At 39.8% G+C, this 20,318-nt stretch overlaps 1 protein-coding gene and 1 long non-coding RNA gene across 18 annotated transcripts in view; both read left to right on the forward strand.

Moving 5' to 3' along the window:
* Positions 1-2,242, forward strand: part of DNAJB6 (DnaJ heat shock protein family (Hsp40) member B6) — a 63,798-nt gene extending 61,556 nt beyond the window's left edge. For all 17 annotated transcript variants that reach the window (XM_087918111.1, XM_087918120.1, XM_087918108.1 and 14 more), the window contains one exon: positions 708-2,242. In XM_087918111.1, the coding sequence (XP_087774237.1) occupies positions 708-790 (83 nt within the window). In that variant the 3' untranslated portion in view covers positions 791-2,242. The remainder of the gene's footprint in view (positions 1-707) is intronic.
* A 6,135-nt stretch (positions 2,243-8,377) lies between these two features.
* On the forward strand, positions 8,378-10,267 carry LOC148123902 (uncharacterized). The gene is made up of 2 exons (XR_015740398.1): positions 8,378-8,572; positions 10,078-10,267. It is a non-coding gene; the product is annotated as an uncharacterized LOC148123902 (long non-coding RNA).
* The last annotated feature ends 10,051 nt before the right edge of the window (positions 10,268-20,318 follow it).

Consider the following 20,318-nt stretch of genomic DNA (forward strand, 5'->3'; position numbering starts at 1 on the left):
CTTTCCCCAACAGTATCATCCATCTCCTCCATGGTTATGGAGAGCAATGCATGGAAAAAAAGCTGGCTATACTTCAACTGCATCTCCTGTTTGCCCAGGAAAGGACAAGAATGGCCAAACAATTTTTTTTTCATTCCTGTCCCTTTCCTTTTCAACGGTTCACATTCTTCTGGAAGTATTGAAAGATGTACTTAGTTCATACTGTTTTGGCTGAGATTCATTTTCCATGAAAAGGTCCATGACTAAAGCTCAGGCCATGATTCATACCATAGAATAAAAGCCATTGGTGAGATTCAAATAATTTAACAACCGGTTCTCTGCCCTAATGATTTCTTCCAACAACCATTTCACCAAACTGCTCAGAAAATTAACAACCTATTGTCTGAAGTGGTGCAAACTGGTTGAATCCCACACTGAATTAAAGCTTTACAAGATGGCTTCTTAAAAAAAAAAAAAAGGGAAGGGATTTCTTTGGCAGGTATGCCTGTAGTGATGTCGGAGCTTCTAATATTATTTGAAGGTCCTACAGCAAAGATGTGGCTTATTGAGTAGAAGGCAACACTGTAGACCCAATGTCCTTGCAGTTGCCTAAGAAATTTGCTTCTATGCCTCTTTTCAGAAGATCTGGCTCACATTTTGAGGGAACAATCTTTACATTGGGGTAGTTCTGCTATATGAACAATGTTTTACAAGCCATGTTTCCTCAGGACACAAAGAAGGCAGCAAGCGGAAGAAGCAGAAGCTGAGGGAGGAACAGAAGAAGAAGAAAGCGGCCAAGGCACCATATTAGAATGGATTCTGATGTCCCCAGATGCTATTCTTTTGTTGTTCTTCCATTTGATCCCACCCAGGTTCTTGGTGCATATATTTCTTACAGCTATTCTCACTTAGCAAACGAGATAACAGTTAAAATACAGTAAAGTTGCACTATTAAGCTTGAGCACCACATACTTGTTGAAGTTGTGATATAAGACACCCTAGTTAGAAACTCCATCCCTGTTAGAGTAAACCGGTATCAGGATGTCAGATACCATAAAATAGAGTAGATTTTGATTAAAATTGTTGAAGACATAGTAATGCAATGGGGCCTTTTCATCTCTTCCTGTCCTTCGCATGTTTATTCAAAGTTTGGTAAGATTATTTTTCAAAAATAGCCATCATGAATTTATTTTTTATTTCTGAAGAAGCCCCAATAGAACCTTAACATATTTAAATTTATGTCCAAAGGGATTAAATTATGCATTTAATCATACAGCTGAGAAATGTTTAGAGTTTTTTATTTTACATTTATTTACCCCCAGGGGAAAAGTGGTTGACTTTCCATTCTGACCTGTGCTATTATTTATGTATGTTGCATTACAAAGAGCATCCTGTAACGATTGAACTGAAAACATTCACAGTGAACTGTTTCGGGAACTAGATTTCTTGTGAGCATGATATGACCCCCAAATTTCTATCAGGACAAATTATAGCTGGCCTTGAAAACAGTACGTAATTGTCATTGACTGGAAATAAGCAGTCATTGCAAATTGCGTGTATGCGCGCGTGGTATAAAATAAGAATCATAATTACATCTAGGCAGGCAAAATTCATTTTTTAGCACATGATACTATATGGCCAAACTGATCTATAATATCATTCGCATACTGGATATATCCAGATATAGCTAATTAGCTTGCATGGGTGGGTGGGGCATGCACATACATAATTGGAAATTTAAGGATATAAATATAGCAAGGTTACATAATCTCACCTGTATACATGTGTAATATGCATGGTCCATGACTTCTTTTTAACCTCATAACAAAATACTAAGCCAGAACCTCCTTCCAAGCATGGTTACTATGAGCTGCCTTCCTGCTATTTAATCTACAAATTAAAATAGTTGAAAGTTTTGGTCTCCTTTTTTTAAATTTCCCTTTCACCAATACATTGTGTTGCCTATTCTCTCTTATTGGAAAACCCACATTTTCTAGAGAAATTTAATTACAGAAATTTAATTACACCAAATTATTGTTGCTTAGGTCAGGAAGAAGGTGATGTAAGTGGACTTATGGTACTTATGTGGATTCAATTGTAATGCTTCTATTATGAAAATGTAATCTTATGCAACTCATTAGGATATGTTTAAAAGGAACATGTCTGAATCAAGATGGAGAACCATTTTTTTGTTATGGAAATACCACTGAATTGTTGTGCTGTGTGACTAATATTTAAAGAAATAAAGTAAATTCCCTTATTACTTAGCTCTTATTTTTTTAATTTGAAATTTATTTATTTTTGAAAGCAGAGAATAACCTCATTGGGACATAAACACCAAATAGAAGATAATATATCTCAATCGATAAATACAGTGTTGAATGTTTTCTGGTTTACAGTAGAAAAATATTAATTGGGATTTTTGCTGAGATGATAAGAAACAATGAAAATGATTGTGGGTCTAAAAATTAGTAGCTTTTATTTAACTGAAGATTTCTAAATATTAGACTTGCAGATAATCATAAAGCAGAAAATCTTACAAAATTTCCACAAAAATTTAATATATTATTTATTTAATGTTATTTTTAAAGCTGACAGGTCAAGATGGTACCTATGGCTATGGCTCTTTTTACTTAATACACCTAAAAAAGAGCATAGTGTTGATGGCATGGTCACAGTTGCCACTATCTTGAAATTCCCACCATCAATTGATCAGTGGTGGGATTCAAATATTTTTATCACCGGTTCGGTGGGCATGGCTCGTTGGGTGCGCTTTGTGCATGTGCACACACTTTGCATGCGTCCATGCGCCAAATGTACTTTGCACAGGTGCAGAGGTGTTTGCACGGGCGCAGAGGTGTTCTAACTCACCTCTTGCAATCCTGCACTCTTCCGGTCGCTTCAGCAGCTGCCGCGCGGCACTCTGCTGTGCCACAAAAAGCAGCTGCGCTTCAAATTCAGAGGATAAAGGGGAGTATGGGAGCCCGGGCGGGCGGGTAGGCCCAACAGCAGAGCAGTGGAGAGAAACGGTTCGGTCTCCGCTGCTCATCGACACTACCGGCTTGGCCGAACCGGGCTGAACTGGTAGAATACCATCACTGCAGTTGATGCTTCTGATCCTAGAATTTCTCACCAAAGCAAAACCAGGTTAAGAGTTTTTAAAGATTTTGCAAGGAAAAGGGAGTGGGTATGGGAAAGAGGGGAAAAAGCAAATAGCCACTGATCTTTTAGCCACAAAGGGTTAAATTCAGAAGTTCAATAGCCTACCAACAATCACAGTCACAACTCTTGGGCAGCACCCATTGGTTTAGGGTTGTCTAGCCATGTTTTAATGATTCAGTCATAATTGGCTAGGTTCCATAACAGACTAACTTGAAACCAGATTATGATTTAGTGCAGTCTGGGAATCACAATAATTTTCTTTTACCATGTCTGTGCAACGCCATTCTCCTCCAAAACAGCATTTAGAAATTTAAATGTCAACTTGGTGGTAGATTTGATGGTTGGGCCACGTCTAGCTGGGAATATTGGTAAATTGTGGCCAAAGATGTACAGGTAATCCTTGACTTAAAACCAGTCGCTTATGACCATTCAAAATTATGGTGGATCTGAAATAGGGGACCTATTGTTCAGAGTTTTGCAACATAAATTCAGTGCCAGAAAAATAAACACAGATGGCTGATGCTTCATTTAACATCTTTATGAACATATTAAATAAATTTTACAATACCAGATTGTAGATTTCTCCAACATGGAGCAAACTCAAACAGAAGCAGTTGCAAGCAACTCAACTTCAGCAGTAGAGCAAGACCGAGAGAGAACTTCTAGTTTCACTTTCCAGGTCAGCTCCCATTGGCTGGTCTATTTCCATGCCTACTTACGGTTTCTGTTAACTATGTCTCTGCCAGTAAATGAATACTCTGATACTTATGACCTGGATCCCAAGTTCCAATGGCTCCCCAAGCCCCTGTTTCTCACAAACACACTTCAGGCTTAGCAACACCGCTGCGTTTACAGATTTTTGCTGAAAAGTTTTTGTCAAAATTATGCCATGGCGAAAAATGGATTTGCTTAATAACTACCTTAATAATAATACTTTAATAATATAAAGTGCTTGCTTTATGACTTCTGCAAAAAGGATTGTAAATGATTTTATGACCATTACAATTTACAATCATGAAGGGCAGGCTCCATCACAGTTATAACTTGAGGGTGAAGTCCAGGCTGAGTAGAATTTTGGGAGGCCAACAGTTTGTCTGATTGACATCAGTTGGAAAACATTTCAATCAGTCAATTTATCAGGACTATATGAAAATAAAAACAAACATTCCCACTTAATATATTAAACACCAGATTACACAAGACCACCTGGCATTTTAAACACAAACCATTCAATAGAACAATATATCAATATGCGAATGAGAGCAAATTACCTAATATACAGACTGGAGAGAGATATATTTTGCAATCAGGAATGGGCTGATAATACACTGCCAAAGCAATAACCATGACTGACATACTGAAATAGTTGAGCTGTGACATCATATTATCACAATGGTTGGATTAATGCAACATGTAAACACAACTATGATGCACAATCTCCCAAAATTTGCTGTTGGACACATTACATTGCTGCTAGTAAAACCACTGAAGGAGAATAGGAGAAAAGAGATCATTTGAAGCCCAGAGGTTTTAGGTGATAACAGAGACAATCAAATTTCTTATTAATTTTATTAGTTTCAAGTTGACCAACACCATAGACAATCTCTTCCACGATATCTACATTCAAATATAAGTAATTTTTAGACTACTGACTTCATCTCAGCTGTAAAACTACTTAGATACAATTGGGAATGTTATAGTTACAGCCTAGACCAGGAAGTCAAACTACATCAAGGAAAAAAGCAACCAATTTCTGTAGAATACTGTTGTCAAGGAAACTGCACGGACTTGTCCAAGAAGCCACCAAAGACGCCTCCATTTAAAGGTTACTCTCGCTTTAGTCTCCTTCAACATATTGCACTCAAGTGTCTTTGCATACAACTCAGAGATTTGTCTGTTAGCAGGCAACAACAATTAATGAAGGCTAGAACAGGGAATATTAATGCCTCAGCTGCTAAAAGCAGTGAATCTGGAGATATTTCCTGTGATAATTTCCTATTAATAAAAGTGAAGCTCTTTTAAAAAATAAAATCAAATGCACCAAAAAGCAATACTTTGGCTTGTTTAACTTGTATATTTTAAATGACTAGCAATATCAATGGTACTGTTAGTTGCTGACCAGGTATTTCCTGCTCTTACCCATTTCTGTTGTGCAATATAGCATGAACTTCAAGGAAATGCCTGAAATAAACTTAATATTTGGACCTCTCCCATTATCGCAGGTCTGAACACATACCCTCACATACATGTTTGATAAATGCTTAGAAACTTCACCACTTCTGTTTCTCTTGCGCCAGAAACTACTCACACAAAATTGCTTTGATTCTCTTACCCCCAAAAGTGTATGAAACAAGTACTTCAATGCCTATTCCAATCCTTGTGCTGTTAAGAAGCTTCTCCTGCAGGTTGGAGTAAGAATTCTCTGAGTTATTTCCAATATATTAAATCATTAAAACCGTTATAGAGAGGAGACGACTTTTCCAGAGAGAGGAGAGTCAGAGAGGAAAAATTATTACAGATTAGGCAGTTTGGAACAGGAAATTCCACTAGGACTAAACCGACCATCTCCGACTTTAGTAAAATTACCCTTGTTCCCTGCTGAGGGTGGCTCCTAATGTCTTACTTTTATGCCCTGTAATATGTCCAGCTCAACATCAGTTCCCTTGTTCATGCTGACCATTCATTCACAGCTACTTAACTCTGAAAATCTGAAGATCAGCCAAATTCTTTATGCAGGTTAATCTAAAGAGTTCCCAAAGTGCTCCAAAGTGGATGAGCCAGCCATTATAAAGTCTTTCTCTTTCCTATCACACGATAAAAAGTACCCTGGACTTTTAACAAAATCTTGAAATGATGTATATTAAATGCTGTATAATAAGGGAGGCTCCAGAGCCATATCTCATGAAACAGGATAATGCCAACCGGGAAAGATGGAAATCGCAGACATTGCAGATGGACATTGGTTGTGACTGATTGTCAGCCCTTCAGCATCATGTAGAAGTAAAGTGGGCTCTTTCTGAAAGTGGCCTTAATTGCTTTTAAGTATCTCAGAATAGGAGGAAATTATTGACCAAACTGATTTTCAAATAACACAGCATCTGAAGGATCCTTGTCGCCTTGTGAGGTTGGTTGCTTTCTTGTATAAGAAATGTCTTGTAGACCTTTCATTACCCAGCTAGGTTATACCATCAGTTCTAGTGAGTTTAGCATCAAAAACCCCTTATTTCAACCCTGAGTTACAAATATTCTCCTTTTTTGATACAGAAGCTAGCAGTCCTTGTCTATACTAAGTTTAGAGGCCTGCCTGAAAGAGACAAAAATCCTCCCCCCCAAACAAACAAACAAACAAACAAAAGAGAATGAAAGAAGCAAACTGCTATGAATTACTCAAAAGGATTTTACTGGATTTTTCTCCTGCTGTGGCTTTAATCCTTTGCTAATAATAACCACTGAAGATATGTAGGGTTTTTTTTATTGTCCAAGAATGGATCGCAGTTCAAAATGCTGCTTGAGAGTTTTATTAACTATACTGCCAATTTTCAGCAACTCTGGTCAAAGATAATCCTAAACAGTGGTGGGATTCAAAATTTTTACTACCGGTTCTGTGGGTGTGGCTTGGTGGGCGTGGCAGGGGGAAGGGTACTGTAAAATCCCATTCCCTCCCCACTCCTGGGGGAGGGATACTGCAAAATCCCCATTCCCTCTTCACCCCACTAACCTGCTTTCCAGCTCCATTCTCCTGTGCAGGGCAACCAAAGAAGACCCAGCCAATCAGCTGGGACTCGGGAGGCAGAGAATAGATGGGGGCGGGGCCAGTCTGAGGCGGCATTTGACGGTTCTCTGAACTACTCAAAATTTCCGCTACCAATTCTCCAGAACAGGTCAGAATCTGCTGAATACCTCCTCTGGTCCTAAGTCTTGGTCATTTGCCATTTTTGTTGTTTTAATTACAAATTCCTGTTTAAAGATTATAGCAATCATATCAGCAATGCTTTCTCTCCCCATTCTTTCCCATTCTCCCAGTTTTGATAAATAGTGGGAGTTGAGCCTTCAAGGCTAGGGTGGAGAAGGATATCCTAAATTGGTGTTTCTCAATCCTGACAGTTTTGAAAATCACTAGACTTCCAACTTTTAGACTTCTCCAGCCAGTTGCTGTCAGTTGAAGTTCAACCATCATAAAGCTGCCCAAGTTGTGAAATCCAATCCTAAATCCAGTAGGATTACACTACCAGTGTAAAGTTGCTTGTGTTTCTTGGAAGTGGGGAGTGGGTTTATCTTGTTTTTCAATTGCTCCCCCCCCGCCCGTCCATTAAATGGCATGAAAAATGTACTTTGAAGTACAGATGAGTTTATTTTCATCTCAAATTATTACTCTTTATAATGGTGCCTGGTCTCACTTGGAAGAGATGCAATGTGTAAATCATTGGTATACATACTGCATATCACATCCCATTATTTCAGTCCTTAAAAAAGTAAAGTGTGTGTGTCTAGGAAGTGAGATCTTGTCATTTCTCACATGATATTTCCCTGGGATAAGCTATGCAGGACAGAATGCATCAGTAAGATTTCAGAGATAATCTTATGTTTTCCTTAAATAAATGGGCAACAGCCAGTATCTTTTAGATGTGTTTTATTATTTTTCTGATAGTGAAAACAATCAACCAATGGAACAGAAGTTGCCTTCAGAAGTTGTGGGAGATTCATCATTGGAGGCTTTCAAGAAGAGACTGGACTGCCATCTGTCAGAAATGGTGTAGGGCAGGGGTTGCCAACCTTTTGGACTTCAGGGACCACCAAACTCATAATTTTAAATCCTGGGGACCACTAATGAATTTTGACTGACTGTGGCTTGCTGACATTGGTGGAGAGAGAGAGAGAGAGAGAGAGAGAGAGAGGAGAGATCAGATCTAACCTCTCCCTCTCCCTCTCTCTCTCTCTCTCTCTCTCTCACACACACACACACACACACAAACACACAGAGGCAGGGGTGGGATTCAAATTTCTTAACAAGAGGTTCTTGGGTGGGGCCTAATTTGTGGGTGTGGCTTGGTGGTCATGTGACTGGCTAGTCATGGCTTGTATGCAAATATTATAAATAATTATGTAAATATTGATTTTTTTATTTAAAAAAAGAGCAACTTTTACCCAAAACCAGGCAAAGCAGGCAGGCAGATTGAGTTGCTCACAGAATCACAGATTCATTCAGAGATCTATGATTCTGCCATTGGCTACCTCCACTGAATAATAGAAGCTTCAGTCCTAAGGAAGGTTTGGATCTGCTTAAAAGCAGAGCTGAAGATCTAAAGATTAGCTAGAAAGTAAGAACAACGATTTTCTTCTTTCTAGCTAATTTAAATTCCTGGCACAGCAGAACAGCTGGTGGTTGCGGAGAAAAAAGGAAAAATAGCAACTTAGTAGGCAAGTTTGCCAGGTAAGGAGTGAGTGATTCTGTCGGCCATGTGGGCAGCATAGCCTTGTGTTCCCGGGCAGCCTGGATTAATTGCTTTGGGGAGTGCTCTGGTGGTGACATTTCTCTGCAGTCCACCAACATTTTTTCACGGACCACCAGTGGGCTGCGGCTACTGGAGGTGACTACTGGTTTAGATGACCTACAAGATCCCTTCCAACTCTGTTAATCTGAGATGTGTGAAAATTATTTTTTCCTCCTCCTCCTCCCTTCCAATTCTGTTATTCCCTGAAGCTTCTGGGATAAGAGGCTCGACGTTTTTCTTCTCCTCCTCCTCCTTCCTGGTTTGAGACTCTGGCCTGACATTGTGGTGAGAGGGAGGGAAGGGAGGGAGGGAGGGAGGGAGGGGGAGAGAGAGAGAGCCCAAAGTCACCCAGCAGGCTTTCATGCCGAAGGCATTAACGTCTCCTGGCTTCTAGCCCAGATCTCTAGCCCAGATCTCTAGACCAAACTGGCTCTTAAACAAATTCCAGCCACTCTGTTGGGAAAATCTGCAAGGCATCATTATTTCTGAATGATTTCTTGTGTAAATGAGCCCCCACGTGGTGAACACACCCAACCCAGATGGGCAATATGGAAATAAATGCAGGGTTCCAGATGAGGATGGTTGAGTTGCACAACAGATCCTATTCCACACTGTTTCTCAACTTCTTAATTTTGCCGATATTCTGCTTGTGAAAAGAGTTACACTTAAAATAGTTTTTTTGCACCCCATTTTTCCTTCCCAGAACTTTACATTTGTAAAATGTACTCCCTTTAGCATGTTGGTAAATAGTACAAGTTTCACCATCCATAAGAAAACCAGAGATACAGTCCCCAAACAGTGTTCATATTTCAACAAATTCACGTCCAATTGTCAGCATGAACTTTTCAAAATAATTTCAGTATAAAGAACAATATTCTATTAAAATGTCAGGCTAGAGACAATATATCAACATCCTACTTATGAAAATCTAATGTACCTGTCAGTTTAGGTTGCTGTGCAAATATCACAAGTCAATTTAAAATATTATTGACAATGGTTCTAGTAGCTTCTTCCTATATTTGCAGAGACTTGTAACAAACTTTATTGTAATAAAGTTGCAGTAAAGCTACTCCTTTTATTATTTTTAATTGGTATGCCAATCTTCCAGATAGTTTCCCCCATATGCTTGCAACACTCCACATCTAATATTTACTCTGTTCTTTCCTCTTCCTATCCCAACAAAAAGGAGATTTTTTAACATTAAATGTTCTTAAAAAGGTAGAAAAATCATAGGGCCAATATAACCACAAGAGTTAACTTTGACAGCACTTCTCTCCAGTTCTGAAGAAATGTCTGCATATCTAAACTTACTGTTTTTAGCAGATGCTTTCAAGGAGCTGTTTAAAAACATTCTGAAACTTTTGAGGTTGGAAGGGGAAAACATGTAGGCTGGCACTCCTATTGTGGGTCTGCACTTCTTAAACCAGTTATATTTTTCCTGCAGCTGCTAAAGGACAGACACAGGACTTTAGAGGACAATTAGGACTTCAAAAAAAAAACAATGGCTACCAAACTGCCTTCCATCAAGCACCTGTATACTGCAAGAGTCAAAAAGAGGACTGTGAAAATATCTACAGACCCCTCACATCATAGAGTACTGCACACCAGAACAACTAAACACAAGGACAGTTTTTTCCCTAATGCCATCACTCTGCTAAAAAATAATCCCCTCAACACTGTCCAACTATTTACAAAGTCTGCACCACCCATTCCCTCCCACTTGTGACTGTATGACTGTAACTTTGTCACTTGTATCCTTACGATTTATATTGACTGTTTGCTAGTATAATTTGATTGCTTACTGTACCCTATGACTATCATTAAGTGTTGTACCTGATGATTCTTGACTCTTGATGAATGTATCTTTTCCTTTATGTACATTGAGAGTATTTGCACCAACACAAATTCCTTGTGTGTCCAATCACACTTGGCCAATAAAATAATTCTAATCTATCTATACTATTTAGCTGCAGCACAATACTGGATAAAGTTGGGTTTGGTTTTAATGTGACATATTCCAAAGCCCTTTAAGCTCTTGGGATCCAATGCTTGGCCCTGTGATTTACAACTTCCTGAATCCCGGTCAACAGACTTGAAATACTGGTGACCAAAGTGGAAAGGGCAAGCATCTTGCAATCCAGTTGTATGAGTTTTTCAGTTCCATCCAGTTGACCCCCGGGAAACAGAGATCCCTGGACTAGATGAATTCAGGGATCATCTTAAATTCTTATTCAGAAGGCTGACTGTCCACCTGCTTTGAAACCAAGAAGCATTCTTCTTTTTACTTCCTCATTCAGCTGTCCAGAAAATGCTAACTGCTGATAACTGTTCAATCCTTGCTGGAATCAGCTGACTACCGAAAGCCATTGTTCTAGGCAAATGCTTTGGATTCTTTTTAAAGCAATTGATTAATTTTTTTTATAGAAAAGGAATTATTTGTTCAAATAGATAAACATTTGTTGTAACAGTTCTTTAATTAATTCGCGCTATTTTTAGCTAACTTATGTATTTTAAAATATTTTAAATAATAAGATTTATTAGATGCACTAACATAATTATATATAATTAGGAAAAAAATAAGAGATACCATTTGCTACCAGCAAGAACTGGTGGGACCACAAAATAAAGAAAAGAAAAGAAAAGGAAGAAGCTAAATTGCTCTGGGACTTTAGAATTCAAACAGTCAGGCATCTACCACATAACACGCCAGATTTATTAATCAGTTGATAAGAAAAATAAAAAAAGTCTGCAAAGTGGATATGGCAGTGCCTGGCAACAGGAGAATAGAAGAGAAAGAACTGGTAAAGATAACAAAATAGAAATAGAACAACTGTGGCAAAAGAAAGCAAAGGTAGCACCAATAGTAATAGGAGACGGGCACAATCTCAAACAACTAAAGTACCACTTGAACACTATCGGCATTGACAAAATCACATCAGTCAATTGCAAAAGGTAGCTTTACTGTACTTGGAACAGCTTACATCCTGCAATGATACTTTAGTATCATCCAACATTAACACCTGTCTATCCCAGGTCCTTGGAAAGGACTCGGTAGGTGGACAGTAATGCCAAATCCAGCCTAAACATCTAGCTGACTGTGAAATGAATCATTATAATATAATTATAGCATTAGATTTTTTAAAATAAAACCTTTTAACTCAAGTTACCTGGGTAACCAATTCATTGATTAATTATTCAACTACTATCTCTATGCTTAATCACAATTCATTCTATTCATACTTTGATCAAGATTTAAAATATTCTTCGTATCAGTTCTTAACCTTCAATAATTAATCTTACTTTTCCTATTTTAATTTTAAGATTAAATATTCTACTCTCAAAGTCACAAAATCAGACCTTTTATTAAACTCTCTATTTATCACTTACCACAGCTCCTTGTGCAACCCAATACACTTAGCTCAGTCAGATGCCAGGTATGTTGCAAGGAGTTTAATATTAATGCAGTCATAAGTTGCTCACTTCAAACCAGTGTAAACCAGCTCAGTGAAGTACAATTAACAGGACTTTATTTTCTTGGCAATAATACAACCTAAAGTCTAGCAGAAGGATTGTATTATAAGTTTCAGAGCCAGTGGCAATATTGAATCAAACACAGTGTGTTTGGCGAGCATATACCTAGAGCATGCATATCAAACCCAATCTATTATTTGCAGCAAAAGGAAGACATAATATTCCCAAGATAAATTTGCTATGATGACTAAATTGTTTTTCTAGCTGAGATATGACAAGAATACAGCATCACAAATGCAAGACCATCTGTTAGGTGACCATGCAAGACCATTTGTTAGGTGACCATAGCTAAGTTAAGAAAAACATATGTAGCTAGATGCAATTTTTACCCCCACACACACACCAAAAAGAAGGGGGGGAAATCTCAGCAAAAAATGCTGGATTGTTGATAGCTACAAATAGAGTGTTCAATTTCAAGGAAGTAAGTGTTAAAAAAATTGCCTACAGATGCCAGTTTGATCGCCTATGGGACTAGGCGGAATGTGTCATGGCTAAAGACGAAGGAGGCACATGATGGACAATACGCAGCAACCTTGTGTAGAAGATCCCTTTAGGAGAGGTAGATATCAAGGAATCAAGTTGTTAAGGATACAAAGAAAAATCAGACAAAAGAAGTTGGTACTGAACACATGGAAAATCCTTCTCCAAATCTCACCACCGCTGCTTTAAGTTTAGATGACCAGAGGGGAAAGATTAGCTCTTTCAAAAGAACATTGTCGAATGCATTATTTCTATATTGTCAAGATCAACAAAAGGGTGATCAGCAGAAACAGAAGATATTTGTGACTGTTTTAAAATTGTTCTCACCCACAAGAACTTCCAAAAGCAGAGTCAAATGATGTAAGTTGACCAACATTCAAAATTACTAGGTAGAGTTAGTACCATCGAAGGTTGAGCCTTCTAACCAACTCTAAACTTCTAACTATCACTGGACTCTTGTTTCTCCTCTTCAGTGCCTGAATTTGTGATTTCTAAAGACACAGTGAGCCCCTCAGCCAGACCCTGGCAGTAGACAAATCTAGAGGACCAAGACAAGTTGAGTGACCTCCTCAGCTTTATTCATTCCACAAAGAAGAAGAATGAACAAATTCAGGAGAAACTGGAGGTTTAAAAATGGAACTGTATTTCTAATCAAACATTTAAGGATTGTGTCAATTATATGCTTTTACAAACATGCATTCTCTTCATTGTTATCATTCCAGAATGTTGGCACGATGTCTTCCCACCCTCCTTCTCCTGGAAGAGAAAAAAGCTGTTTCTTGGCCACATTAAAGGAATGGTGTTCACTCAGACTTTTTTTTTTGTACTGGCAGTAAATAAAGCAAACTGGGTGGGATTTTAGAAGAAACTTCTGGTTTTTCTTTTTTGAGTTCAGCTCCAAATGTCCAATGCCATATGCTACCTCCGTCCACTATCCACAGGCATCTAGAGTTTGCAATTCTCTTTAAAAGGCTGGCCAAGTTTGCCAAATGCCAAGGGATTAAAATTGGCTCAAGAATCTGGCCTCCATCTGAAAATACAGATGAAGGGCTGGGCAAAGTTTGCCAGAAAAGTTTCCCCATCACAGCTGTTGTTGGCGAATACTATAATGCTATACAGTATTCCACCTCTTCCTCTCCAAAAAAAGATGCTTGAGATTTTTATCCATAGATGAGAATCTTTCATCAGCTGTTTTGGGAAGCGGGCTTATAGTTTTGCATGGGCTTTGGAGTAGCTGTACAAGACAGTATAAGGTGGTATATAAGGAGGCAAGAAGGGAGACACACGTTTCTTCTTCCCTCTTTCGGTTCCAATGTTGTGTCCAAAGGACTAAGTTCCATTTTCTTATGGGAGATGGCTGACTGGGAACACTGGTTGGTATTGAGATCTTGCTTCTTGATTCAAAATACAAAACAACAGATTGGAAGGGACCTTAGAGGTCTTCTAATCCAACCCCCTGCTCAAACAGGAGAACCTATACCAGTGGTCGGGTTCAAAAAAAATTTCTACCGGTTCTGTGGGCAGGGGAAGGATACTGTAAAATCCCCATTTCCTCCCCATCCCACTAACCTGCTTTCCAGCTCCGTTCTCCTGTGCAGGGCAACCAAAGAAGACCCAGCCAATCAGCTGGGACTCGGGAGGCAGAGAATAGATGGGGGCCGGGCCAGTGATAGGTGGTGGGATTTGCTGGTTCTCCGAACTACTCAAAATTTCTGCTACCGGTTCTCCAGAACTGGTCAGAACCTGCTGGATACCCACCTCCGCCTTATACTATTCCAGACAAATGATTGTCTAATCTCTTCTTAAAAACATTCAGTGATGGAGCAGCCACAACAATCTATTATACTTATTAATTGTTGTCATGGAAAGGAAATTTCTTCTTAATTCTAGGTTGTATCTCTCTTTGAATAACTTCCATCCATTACTTCTTGTCCTGCCCTCAGGTGGTGAAGTGTTTCTACCCATCCCTGCTTGGATAGAAAACTAAAGAAGATGGTCTTCTTGCTGGTACTTCTGTTTTCCCTGTTTCTAGTCACTGGTCATGGTATTTGGGAATGGTTTTTGGAGATGGGGCAAGAAGATGCTTCTTAGGGAACAATCAGTTAAGACGAAACACAAACCACAGGCTGATGAACCAATTACATAATGATTAGAGCAAAAGTCTTAGGAAGGACCATCCCTAAGTTATCAGGCTTTTAGGCGATAGTGGGAGATTTGTACTTTCAGACTTGCAAGATTCTGTTAATGTAGCTTTATAACAAGGCAGAAGTAGGTTATCTGGATGTGTTTCCTGTCTTGTCTCCCTGGTAAGGCTGACATCAGCACAGTCCTCTAATTTCCCCCGAGGCTAGTGGTGACAAAGTCAAACAGATGTGTTACACTGTTTTAGATGGTGTTCTGTCCTCACTCCATGTTAGTCTTTGTGCAGCTCGACCTGCAGCTAAACCCACCTATCCTCCAATAAAACAGACCATCTGCGTAGATCTGAATGTTTTATTGAAAGAACATCATAAGGTGAAATTGGGGAAAATAAGGATACATACAATGAGAACCAAATATAACATAGGCAGTATTGAGTTACCACTGAACATAACAATTAATAAATACAAGCAATTTAAAACTCACCAGCAATGCTCTGTGTATGGGATGTGGGTTTGTCCTTAGATGACCCTGTGCCACAGATTAAGATGGATTCTTCTTTATGCTTCTGCCTTCTCCAAATGCTAAAGGAAATGGAGTCTGGCTTCCCAGCGGTGCATTTGTTTTGAGAGTGCAGGCTGATGGGTAAAGAGGCGAGGTCAGTTTCAAACAATATACTTGGTATTTGTCTCTCTAGCCACTAGGTGGGCTAGAGAGCAACAACAGTATATAAAGATCATATGTTAGGCATATTTGTCCCTCCAGCCTCTAGATGGGACTAGAGAGCAACAACAGTATATAAAAGTTATATGCTGGGGCATGACAGAGGGAATTAAAGTGAAAAGGAAACACTGCTTTAATATCAGAATCTACGTATATTGAGTCCAAGTTAGAATGGACTCCTGGTGACCGTTGGGCTAATCCCTGCAGTTTTCTTGACAAAGTGTTTCAGAAGTGATTTACCATTGTTTCCTTCCTCGGACAGAGAGAAAGTGACTGGCCGAAGGTTACCCAACATCTTTCTGCCTAAGACATGACTAGAACTCAGGATCTCCAAATTTCTAGTCCAGTGCTTTAATCGCTACACTGAGCTGGCTCTAAATACCACTACAGCTGTCAGCCCAAAGAATCAGTCACATTCGTAAAGTTGCACTGTAGACAATATATTGATGCTTATACAATTATCTAGAATCCAGTCAATTATTGGTTAGTACTAAATTGGCACTAGATCAATGAAATTCAAGGGGTGGGGGCTGGACTTGGATCTCCTGGGGCAACACAAGGACTCTAAACCAATGGCATGTTTAACTCCACCTACAGCCTTGCCTGCTTTTTTCCTATAGTAGATAAGAACAACATAGCTCTCTCATCATTGATTCTCAATGGCTCAGAAAGTCAAGATGGTGGTTGCAATTGTGCATTCAAAGGAGTGCTTTTGTGACACATATTTAAAAAGTGCAGAGCTTTTATCCTGCTGTGGCAGCCACTTTTAACTATTTAGACCAGGGATCTTCAAACTTGGCAAGTTTAAGACTTGTGGACTTCAACTCCCAGAATTCCTGAGCTAACATGATTGGAGGAGAAATTCTGGGAGTTGAAGTCCACAAGTCTTAAAGCTGTCAAGTTTGAAGACCCCTGATTTAGACCATGCCTTGCCCACATCTTTCCTCTTGTGCTGATAGGCATGAAGTGAAGGCAAATTCATGGGAAAAAAAGTGATTGCCAAGCCTTTTTGTATAATGATCAGATGCAACTCAGAAAAGGGCCCATAGATTTAGTTTAGACATCCCTTTCTTGTGCTTTCCTTTCTTCTTATTAGTCTTCCTGTACAGATTGTCCTTGACTTATGATTGGTTGCCTAGTAACCATACGAAGTTAAAATGGACTGCCCTAGGAAATATTTATGACCCAGATTCAAAGTTCCCATGGTCCCTTGATTACATTTTGGGCTCTCAGTAACTGGCCTGTATTTACAGCATCCTGTGGACACATGACTGTGATTTATGATTGATCTTTTTTTTGATGGAAGCTGTCATTTTCTTCTGTTTTATGGCAAAAAACACTCATTGCAAACAATAGATTTACTTAATGACCATGACTCTTTATGGCTTTTGCAGTGGAATTTACTTAACAAGCATGCCAACAAGGTCATAAAAATTAGGCATGGTCATGTTTGACTTGCTTAATGACTGGCACAATGGTGGGATTCAATTTTTTTTTACTACCAGTTCTGTGGGTGTGGCTTGGTGGGCATGGCAGGGGAAGGATACTGTACAGAGGTGGTGTTTGCCAGTTCTCCGAACCACTCAATATTTCTACTTCCAGTTCTCCAGGACTCGGGAGAACCTGTTGAATACCACCTCTGGACTGGCAGGATTTACAACCATAATTACAGGCTTGGTTATGGTCATAAGTCAAAGTCTATCTGCAGTTTTTCTTCTCCTTCTCTCTTTTCTTTCAGCATCCCTACGTACTTCCTTTGCTAGTCCATTAGTAGTTGGGTGTTGCAGACTAGAGGAATACGTCACTTGCAGCTTTCAGTCCAAGAATAAACCATCTGAATTAAGACAAAAACAATCCAGCATTTGGAACCAGAGCCTACCAGCGTATGCCAAACAACCCCTACCTATATTTTTCTTCAAAGCTGAAGCATCATGCAATAAAGCCCTCGTTGAGACAGACTAGAAAAAGTTTGGGGGGAAAATTGCACTCTCTCCTGACTTGTTAGAATAACCTTTAATAGATCAATAAGGTGACAAATCAGAAGAAAGGTGAATATCAAAACCCACAAAAATATCAGACCTTTTATGTTTGAAATCTTTCATTAAGGTCACACAATTATTTAACCATGGCCTTTAGAAAAACCGTCTACAATCAGAATTAAGCAGAGCGATTAAAATGCCATTTCTCTGCTATACTAAATGGCCAAGACCTCTTTTGATTAGTATTTCAAATTGCCTCTTTCTAGTTGCGGGGTTCTGAAATTCACATTTACTTTCTAGATCAGAGGTGTAAAACTCAAGGCCCGGGGGCCAGATCTGGCCCATGGGGTACTTAGATCTGGCCCATGGGGTACTTAAATCTGGCCCATGGGGCTGCCTGGAAATAGGCAGAGGACCGGCCCACGGTGCCTCTGTCAGCAAAAACGTGGCCCTCCTGAGCTTCATTTTTCCTGGCAGAGGGTTGCAGGAAGCCGTCTCAGAGCTCAGGAACCCATTTTCTCAGGCCACAGCTGCCCCTGACATGAGTGATGTCAAACTGGCCACGCCTACCCCACCCAAGTCCCCATGGTCTAACACAACCCTGATGCAAACCTCAATGAAATCAAGTTTGACACCCTTGTTCTGGATAAACTACTCCCATTAGAATTAGGTGCATGGCACAGGAATAATGGCCTTTACTCTCATCGAAATCCAATCTCTTAGGTATAAATTGCCATTCCCTTTGACTTTACCTAGAAGCGAAGGAGGCTAACCATTTTTCTGTTTGAGTTTTACAGCAGATACTATATTGGACTTTTAAGGACATCAGCCAGACCTTACTTTCTAGATCCACGGTGGCATGTAGGGTCCACGGTGACACCCCAGCTCATTGCAGGAATCCCTATGTTGATCTTACTTTTAGGCAGAAAGATGGAGGATAAAGTAAAATGTGAAGGACTAGATCTATGTGAAAGATAGTCAACCTTACATCCTCAAAGTTCTGAGGGTCAAATGAAAAATAATAAATATATAAATTAAATGATTTAAAAATAAGCCCTATATAGCTTGGGACCAGATTATTTGAAGGTGTGTCTTTTCCTAGTCACACCCACACAATTCACAAGAGCAGGGAGGTAGGAAATCCATGTGTCCTCTCTCATAAGGAGGTACATCTAGTAGGACCAAAAAGAAGACTCTTCTCCGTGATGGCTCCCTCCCTGTGGAACATCATCCCTGAAGAAATAAAATTAGTCAACACCTTCCAGTGATGGGATTCAATTTTTTTTTTACTACTGGTTCTATGCCCATGGCTTGGTAGACATGCCATGGCTTGGTGGGGCATGACATGATGAGTGTGGCAGGGGAAGGATACGGCAAAATCCCCATTCCCTCCCCACCCCACTAATCTGCTTTCCAGCTCCATTCTCTTGTGCGGGGCAACAAAAGGAGACCCAGCCAATCAGCTGAGACTTGGGAGGCAGAGAATAGATGGGGGCGGGGCCAGTCAGAGGTGGGATTTGCCGGTTCTCCGAGCTACTCAAAAATTTCCACTATCGGTTCTCCAGGACTGGTCAGAACTGCTGAATACCACCTCTGCTTACAACCCAATTTCCAAGTTACAAAATCAGTCATCTGATTGCATTTTGGGTGCTCAGCAACAGCTTCTTACACTGTCCCAAAATCACATGACTGTGATTTTCGATGCTTTTTGCTGGTTTTCAGTGTTTACAGGTTATCCTTGACTTACCACCACAATTGAATCCAACATTTCTTTTGCTAAGTGAAGCATTTGCTAAGTGAATTTTGCCTGTTTTACAACCTTTTTTTTCCAGGGTTGTTAAATGAATCACTGCAGTTGTTAATTTAGTGGCACAGTTGTTAAGTGGCTCCTCCATTGAGCTAATCTGAAGAAAGGTATTCAGAAGGCCAAGACTGATTATAAGAGGAAGATTGAGGCAGGTGCAGTGAGGGATTCAACAAATTACAAGCCATCAAATGACCAATGTCATCCCTGCTGAGGGAAATGCTTCATTGGCAGAGGAACTGAATCATTTCTTTGCTCGCTTTGAAGCGGAGACATCAGAGACAGATAAAACAACAACTACCAGCCAATTGTAGCCCCCACCTCATTATGGAGGAACAGAAGGTGAGGAGTATTCTGAGGGCTGTGGACCCTAGAAAGGCTGCCTGTATGGTCCTGACCGTATCTCTGGCCAAGTGCTTAACGACTGTGCTGATCAGTTGGTTGGAGCCTTTACCAGGATCTTCAATCGGTCTTTATCCCAGTCCACTATTCCATCTTGTTTGAAGGCTTCCACCATTGTTCCGCTGCCAAAGAAGTTCCCTATCAATAACCTCCATGATTACAGACCAGTGGCACTCACTCCTATCATCATGAAGTGTTTTGAGAAATTGGTCTGCCGGCACATCATTTCTGGTCTTCCGCATACATTTGATAAACACCAATTTGCATACAGAAGAAATAGCCATCACTCTTCACACTGCTCCGACTCATCTAGAACAGTGGGGGGAGGGGGAGCTTTGTGAGGATGCTTTTTGTGGATTTTAGTTCTGCGTTTAACACACTTCTTCCACATAGATTAGTGTCTAAACTTCTGGACCTTGGGCTTTCTAATTCAATCTGCCTTTGGATTATGGATTTCTTGTCTGGCCGCTCACAGAGGGTCAGATTAGGTAATCATACCTCTTCAGCCCTTATTATTAACACTGGTACACCACAGGGTTGCGTGTTGAGTCCCTTACTCTATACTCTTTATCTGCATGACTGCATTCCCACTCACGTTAGTAATACTACTGCCAATTTTGCAGATGA

The sequence above is a fragment of the Pseudonaja textilis genome, chromosome Z (genome assembly GCF_049901715.1).
Source record: "Pseudonaja textilis isolate UNSWEBS1 chromosome Z, rPseTex1.2, whole genome shotgun sequence".
In the NCBI taxonomy this organism is placed as follows: domain Eukaryota; kingdom Metazoa; phylum Chordata; class Lepidosauria; order Squamata; family Elapidae; genus Pseudonaja; species Pseudonaja textilis.